Source organism: Stigmatopora argus, chromosome 10 (genome assembly GCF_051989625.1).
Source record: "Stigmatopora argus isolate UIUO_Sarg chromosome 10, RoL_Sarg_1.0, whole genome shotgun sequence".
NCBI lineage: Eukaryota > Metazoa > Chordata > Actinopteri > Syngnathiformes > Syngnathidae > Stigmatopora > Stigmatopora argus.
Window position 1 is genome coordinate 10,638,657 of NC_135396.1, and position 7,280 is coordinate 10,645,936.

Consider the following 7,280-nt stretch of genomic DNA (forward strand, 5'->3'; position numbering starts at 1 on the left):
GCATACTCCATGTGCAATTAATTACATGTATATAGTAGTATTTTATAGAATTATATGTCCTATATTGTCCTACTTTTGCTCAAAGAAATGAAACTGGCAATGATGATTAAAATGAATTTGGGTAAACAATATTTAAAATAATGTTTCAATTTTTAACTGTGGCATAGAAAAAAAGAAAAGAAAATGACACAAATAACACTGTATTAAGATCCACAGTCCAATTAAAGTCTTGGATAGAGCACTTTTATTGGGTCTCATTAGGACGTACACGTGCGCGTATACTTACATTGATGTAGCCAATCAATAAGAATGAATACTGCTTTGAAACACACATTTCAAATAAATACATGATTTTTTTTTAGCATCAGACACCTGCTTTCGTCTTTATTTTCACTTGGCCATTTTCTCTTACACCTGAGACGGGCCTACTGATGTCATCACTTCACAGACATCTCAAAGCACCTTCAATCTTCCTCTCTATTCTTAGCAGATTTCATCTGCTGCTATCTTAATCTCTCTCTTTATCATTGAACCCATTCGGTCATCAGCAATTTTTTTCTCCACCCAAATTTCCATCTAGCAACAGACCAAAGCAGAATTAACCAAACAAGGGGACGCTGGAATGATTATGGAGGAAAAATGGAAAGGACAAAGCCTTGAAGCTTTCAGCCAAGGAGACAATGGCTCTCATTGCTGGATGCGACGCAGTGACTGCACCTGGAATGACTGTGCATGGGTGCCCCATTCTCTGTAATGCTTGTACTCGCCACCATGGTGATCACACTCCAGAATGTACTGGTAACCACGGTAACCAGGGAACTGGTAGCACACCCAGCTGTTGCAAGAGTAGATTTGTTAGAAATGTCAATTTTGTTTGGAATGAAGTTGAACTTGCAATTCGGATGTTCTCTCAAAATCCGAGCAATCATCCTCTGAATGTGCAAAACTTACGCGCCACTCTGAACCTGCATAGATCCAATCTCATTGGTTCCCCAGCCCATGGCCTGCAGTGATGGGTAGTCATCATTTACCTCCCACTGGCACCCCATAAAGTTCTCTTTCTCAAACACCACCATTTTAGACTCCTTGTGGCTCTGTCAAAATTCCAGTGTAGATGTGTAAACATGGTGGCCTGTTATTTTTAGCACTTAATAGCAGGAATTCAGCTCTAATGATGAGTGAATCGGGCTGTGCATTGTACAATTCTGAATCATTTTCAAAGATTGGAGAAAAACTCACAGCAGAGCAGATGGGGCGGAAGGACATCATCCTCTCAGTGTGATAGGCAATGTTGCCACTCCATGACTCCCAGTTAGGGTACTCCCCTCTCTCCAACACAAACTGCTGTCCACAGAAGCTGGTGTGTTCATATCCTGCCCAACTATTCCACATGTAAGGTCAAACAGTTAAAGACTTGAACTTGAACTCCCAGGTTTTCTTTTTAACTCTCATCCGAATTCTAGTAAGAAAAGCCATTTGCTTACTGCTGGGAAATCAAATGAAATGACTGATAGAATCTTCCTCTGGGAGAAAAATGCATGTGCAAAGCAATTGATTTTTCCAGAAAGCCAGCCTGTTAGTTACCCAGTTTCCTCCATTTATGAATTCTCAAAAGCAACGTATGTTATCAAAGCTGATTTAATTTACTCTGCTAGTCTGTTACTTGATAGAATCTTTGATACAATCACAGAATATTTTTAGTACACAGTATTGGCCTTTTATTAAGCTTACACTATTATATATTCATTACTGTTTGCATTGCATTGATTAGTATTCTTCAATATTAGTTGAATTTATTGTTATTTTTTTTTTTAAATAGACTTGCATCCTAATTCCATTGTGTCTTCAACATACAGAAATAATAAAAATATTATTTTTGTCAAAGTATTCTAAAAAAAGAGAGACAGATAAAATATAAATCGTGACTTGTGCTCCAAAACGTCATGTATAGGTGGTAAAATTATGGTATGTCAATGTTACAAAAACATCTGATAAGCAGATTCAACATCAGTAATGTTGAAGTCTCTTAAATCTGGAGTACTTTAAGATAGACTTTTGAGATACAGTATGACAGCCACCTCACAATTTAGTAAAAAAAAAGGTTGTTTTTATGACTTACGCGCCACACTCCACCTTCAGGGAGCGAATGTTGTCAGTGCCAGACTCCATGATGTTCTGGCAGGAGGAGGTAAACTCGAGACGCTTTCCCTGGAAGTTCTCTTGGTCATAAACTGTGATCTGGGGTGAACATTAAGTAAATGCATACACTGATGTTTTGATATGTCATTGGTTATGATTCGGAGAAGACCAAGCATGACTTTTTATCAATTTTGGTACTAAATAATGTTCTACCACTAGACCCAAGACTCACCTTCCATGGTCCCATTGGGTTAGGATTATTCTGAGTCATGCTGTTGTTTCTTGTAGGAGGGATTTACCTTTAGAGCAGAATGAAAGTGTTTTTATAATTGGCGTTGGAAGGCACAGAGAGAATCAAATTCTAAGTTTATACTAATGAAACAGGTTTATTTTGATAGCAATGTACTGTAAAACAATGGGATCAAATTGAAGAACTCCCCTTACACAGATAAAATCATAAATTGACGTCCTATCTCTTGACCCTATCACAGGTGTTCATTTGACAGTAGTACCTTACTGTATATCGTATCATCCTACTGAAGGAAGTTGTTTGTATTTTCAGAATATTAGAAATAGTGTTACCAACAGATTGTTTGGTATACAGTACTCTAGATGTACAGAGGATTTGTTCAACTAATATGTCCTCCTGTGGCTCGTCATAGTCTCACCTATACATTTATGTGTTTCAGCAGAAACAGCAAAGGCACGGGACGCAAAAATATAAAGAGACAATGCTCTCCTATAGGCTGAAAAGAATGACGGCTTACCTGACAAGGCCCCAAAGAATAGCAGCGCAGTGTTCACAGGGGGGTCTTCCACAATAACGGCGTTCTGACCTTAGAGCATATGGGACTATTTATACACAGAGTGCTGAAAAGTGACAGAGATGGTCAGTCCCGACTACAGTCAGCACATTGCTGCTCACGGCATTGTTTGGCCCTGAGCTGCTGGGCTTTAATGTGCCTGAGTGAAATTGGATGAAGGGCAGCATGCCCAGTGCAGATAAGCAAAAGTTGCAAAAGAACAGCTGGATAAACACTTCACCAACCACAACCATGATCACCACAGAAAGTGAGAATAATGTTAATTGAAGATAAGATTTCATGTCGTCTTTTCTTTTAAATAGAGCTTTTCATTCTAATAAGGCTATCTACTTACTGTGCATAATTAAGTCCATGGCTCATGTCTGTCTCTCTTGCTGCTCTAACCTTTTCTGACTTCTTTGTGCCCACATGCTCATTATAATGCACATGCGTACACTGTCATAGAGAGAAGTGCATTCACTCACACATGCATGGCCTACAATGAAATAGACTAACCAACCATTTACACTCGCTAAGGACTGACCTTGTCAAACCCTCTTCATTACCCCTCACATTGTTGCATTCCTGAGATAGCATATTCTCACATTCATTTTTTTTTTTTAAATAAATAGTATAGGAGTAATAATATACATTCTGATGTGGATTATTTTTGGAAAATTACAGGTCCAATATGTGTCTATTGAATAACAATGGCGGAATACAATGACAATTCTTTGGAGGTAATTCATTTTAATTCAATATATGAATGGCATTACCAGTGAGTTGTCATATCAATGCTTGTAAAACTACTCCATTATGTTATAAATGTGAAAAAATGGTGGCAGTGTATTTGTACAAAAGATTTTGGTCATATGATATGGTGTTTACTAGTGAGCAACTGCAGGTGTTTCAAGCCGAGTTCCTCAGTCAAAATTATAATTTATTAGTTTAGAAAACACCAAATAATATTGGGATCCAACAAAACTTACATGGTATTACGTATCAATATAAAAAGAAAAAGAGGGTTCACTTTCTTACAAAGTCTAAAGCTTCATGAAACTGCATTAACAATTAAAATAATTGGAACCTGATGAAACTGGAATTTTCCACTAGTCTGAGGAACCCTGATCGAAATTCTAAGCGACTAACAAAGTATATGAAACACGCAGTGTTGTGTGTGTGTATGTATGCGTGTGTTTAACATTGTGCTGATGGCAGTAAATGCCCTGCTTCCAACTGGGCTGCACAACAAAACACTCAGCCAAGTCAGCACGACTGTTCAAAGCAACATGGCTTTTGAACCCTCGCTCTGCTTCAAAACAGCAACTAGCCAATCAGAAGTCAGAAACCTCCCTCCGTACAATCACCCTGGATGTAAATGTATATATACATCCCCACTAGCTTGCGCTGTACATATTTAGAGCTCCATCCAGCTTAAGCTACTCGTGTTAAAGTAAGTTCTCACTATATAACCTGCAATAGATAGAAGGATGAGACTGATGTTTTCCTATGTGTGAATCTCCTTCTGTTCCTTAAGGGGACAGATGGAACATTTACATAAAATGCAGCAGGGTGTGATTTATATGTTCTCTTACAATTTAGCGCTTCACTGAGGATGTAAAACTGACAAAAAAAGATAGAAGACCATCTCATTTTTGCTCATCTTTTAAATTAAATGCAGAAATGTTGCATTAGGTTTTTTGTGATATAGGTTGAAACTGACAGAAGTCTGTTAGATTGGTGTGTTGACTTAACAGAGTGAAATAAGAGTGGGATATTTTGTGAAAATGCACACTGTATGATGTATGGTTTATGTGCGGACCATCCTATTTCTGTGCAGATCTGACAATGTCTCACTCTGGTGCTCAAGGAAGCATTGGCAGTCACTCTGCCATGGGCCTGCGAAGCCACAAGGTACGAGTGTGCATGCAGATGAGTGGGTGGCCATAATGACTCAACTTTTGTGCTTCTCCGTAGATTCACCTGTATGAATTTGAAAACTTCCAAGGCCGTAAAATTGAGCTGTCCGCAGAGTGCCGGAATCTGAGCGAGAAAGGGCTAGAAAAAATTGGCTCCATTCGTGTTGAGAATGGACCGTAAGTCATGAGAACCCCAGTAAACTAAAGTCAAAATTGGAAATTCAATATGTAAATATGTGTGTGGTTGTTTGTGTGTCCTGGCAGGTGGGTGGGCTTTGAGCAGCAGAACCTGACTGGTGAAATGTTCATGCTGGAGAAGGGAGAATACCCCAGATGGGATACGTGGTCCAACAGCCACAGGTGTGATCGTCTGATGTCAGTCAGGCCAGTCAAAATGGTAAGCTCACTGTTATAAAATATTCAATGTCAGTCTTTTATTGTCATTATACAAGAATAAGGACATTTAAAAGGGGGAGTGAGTCTCTTTAGCCTGAGGCTGATCTAAATAATGTCTGACTAGTAAGGATAAAGTCTGCACTAGACAATGTTTCACGAATCATTTTGACATACAACAGAAATTGAAATTGATGTACGGTCATTCCAATTAGAAAGCAATACACTAATACATTAGACTGATTGTATACATTAGACAGGAATGAAAATATTTTTAAAATATTCTTTAAAAAAAAAACTCAACTGATAGGCATGATCGTTTTGGTAGTCAACCTGTAAAGGAGCACTTTTGTAGACTGGTTAACAAAAGTTAATATGTTCCTTTTTAGGACCCCCAGGACCACAAAATTTGCCTATATGAATGCACAAACTTTGAAGGCCGCAAGATGGAGGTGAGCGATGAGGATATTCCAAGCTTGTGGTCGTATGGCTTCCAGGACCGCGTCGCTAGCATTCAAGTCACGGGTGGAACGTAAGTGTTTTTACCTTTAACTCTGTAGATTTTAAAGTATGTGTCTGATGAAAGCATATATATGGTGTGATTATTTTATTAAATAAAATAGAAAGAAAATAAGCGAAATTCTGTCTTTTTTATTTTTTTGCATCTTTGATATGATATAATGCATTTGTGTGAATTTTATGCACTTATTGTAATGGTTCCGTAATTAAACTTTGGCTGTATTCCACTTTTGCTGTGATTGGTGAGCATATCTATTTATATTTATTTATGATTCATGCCCTTCTCTTTAAAGGTGGGTGGCTTACCAGTACCCTGGCTACCGTGGTTACCAGTATATCATGGAAATGGGCTCTTTTAAGCACTGGAATGAGTGGGGTGCCCACCAACCCCAGATTCAGTCCATCCGTAGGGTGAAAGATATGCAGACTCACCGCAGAGGGTGCTTTGAGATGAACTCCGAGAGCCGCTCAAGCTATGGGCTGACAGGACATGCTTAAAGCCAAGAAACTTGCAAATACTTCACCGACCACTTTCAATTCACAAAGTACATTGCTTCTGAATATTGTTACTGATTTTAACAGTGCTAATTGGGAGCAAATAAGCCTTTCAAAGTAGCCGTATTATTGGTAAAATGTACTAAGTAGCAATGTTCTCTGTATCCAGACCTCATATGATCGTAGGAGTTATCATGTTTCCTTATAAGTTAGCAGTTTGTGTTTTGAAATTGTTTTGGTGCTATTTCAACCCTTATATTTCATTTACTCTAAATCCACCCCTGTGTTTCCAGAGGATCGGTGCCAATCAGTCTGAATAAAAAGCTTCCCATAGCATAAAGTTATTACTCCAACAATTGTATGATACAATATACATACTGTGTAACCATGGACAGCTCTCGCAAACGGACATGCCGCCACTTCTCAGAAGAACATACAGGATCTCTGGTGGCCATCCAGGATGTACCTTTTGCAGACATCATCTTTTAGCTGGTCCAATTGAGCACATCTATGTTCCCATCAAGAAGAATTATTATATTAACACATTCTCAGGGATGCTGGCATCTGGAACTTTCCAATGGAAACCAATACAACTGAATAAAACAAACAAACATTGTCACATTGTCAAAGTTTTAATTCTATATTTTGTCATGGTTTGCTATTCCAATGTGCATTTTTACTCATATTGACTTGATTATAATTACTCGCTGAAATTGTCATATATTTTGACAAATATCATCTGCTGCTGGAAATAATAACAGGGGCCCCAAGCAAATTTTTCATCAGAATTGCCACGCATTACATTATAGTTTAGGCCCATTATGACTCTGAACCCATATACTTTACACTATGGTACCCGGTCGTTACGTCTGGGGAACCAGTGTCCGTCGACCAAACGTCAGTCGACGAAACGACCGGTCACGCTTTACTATATGTATGATTGCTATATATTTTTACTAACACACCAAAAAATTGAACGGTACCTTGTTTTGAAATGAGAGCCCAATAAAAC

At 38.4% G+C, this 7,280-nt stretch overlaps 2 protein-coding genes across 2 annotated transcripts; one reads left to right on the forward strand and one right to left on the reverse strand.

The window, feature by feature from the left end:
- Window positions 1–221: 221 nt before the first annotated feature.
- On the reverse strand, window positions 222–2,994 carry cryba1a (crystallin, beta A1a). The gene is made up of 6 exons (XM_077610899.1): window positions 2,907–2,994; window positions 2,372–2,438; window positions 2,120–2,238; window positions 1,240–1,381; window positions 952–1,094; window positions 222–835 (listed from the first exon to the last, which is right to left on the reverse strand). The coding sequence occupies exons 2-6, from the start codon at window positions 2,408–2,410 to the stop codon at window positions 688–690; spliced, it is 591 nt and encodes a 196-aa protein (XP_077467025.1). The 5' UTR covers window positions 2,411–2,438; window positions 2,907–2,994; the 3' UTR covers window positions 222–687.
- Window positions 2,995–4,339: 1,345 nt separating this feature from the next.
- Window positions 4,340–6,884, forward strand: crybb1l3 (crystallin, beta B1, like 3). Its single transcript, XM_077610896.1, has 6 exons — window positions 4,340–4,395; window positions 4,783–4,856; window positions 4,920–5,038; window positions 5,126–5,258; window positions 5,644–5,786; window positions 6,067–6,884. The coding sequence occupies exons 2-6, from the start codon at window positions 4,791–4,793 to the stop codon at window positions 6,269–6,271; spliced, it is 666 nt and encodes a 221-aa protein (XP_077467022.1). The 5' UTR covers window positions 4,340–4,395; window positions 4,783–4,790; the 3' UTR covers window positions 6,272–6,884.
- The last annotated feature ends 396 nt before the right edge of the window (window positions 6,885–7,280 follow it).

What these genes read in the sequence shown, in the direction of transcription:
- cryba1a (XM_077610899.1), bottom strand. Translation starts at nt 2,410, where the DNA reads ATGACTCAGAATAATCCTAACCCAATGGGACCATGGAAG. An exon ending in CTGAAGGTGGAGTGTGGCGC is followed by an intron (nt 1,382 to 2,119) that starts GTAAGTCATAAA and finishes CATGTGGAATAG; the next exon opens with TTGGGCAGGATATGAACACA. An exon ending in ATGCAGGTTCAGAGTGGCGC is followed by an intron (nt 836 to 951) that starts GTAAGTTTTGCA and finishes CTCTTGCAACAG; the next exon opens with CTGGGTGTGCTACCAGTTCC.
- crybb1l3 (XM_077610896.1), top strand. Translation starts at nt 4,791, where the DNA reads ATGTCTCACTCTGGTGCTCAAGGAAGCATTGGCAGTCACTCTGCCATG. An exon ending in TGGGCCTGCGAAGCCACAAG is followed by an intron (nt 4,857 to 4,919) that starts GTACGAGTGTGC and finishes GCTTCTCCGTAG; the next exon opens with ATTCACCTGTATGAATTTGA. An exon ending in CAGTCAGGCCAGTCAAAATG is followed by an intron (nt 5,259 to 5,643) that starts GTAAGCTCACTG and finishes GTTCCTTTTTAG; the next exon opens with GACCCCCAGGACCACAAAAT.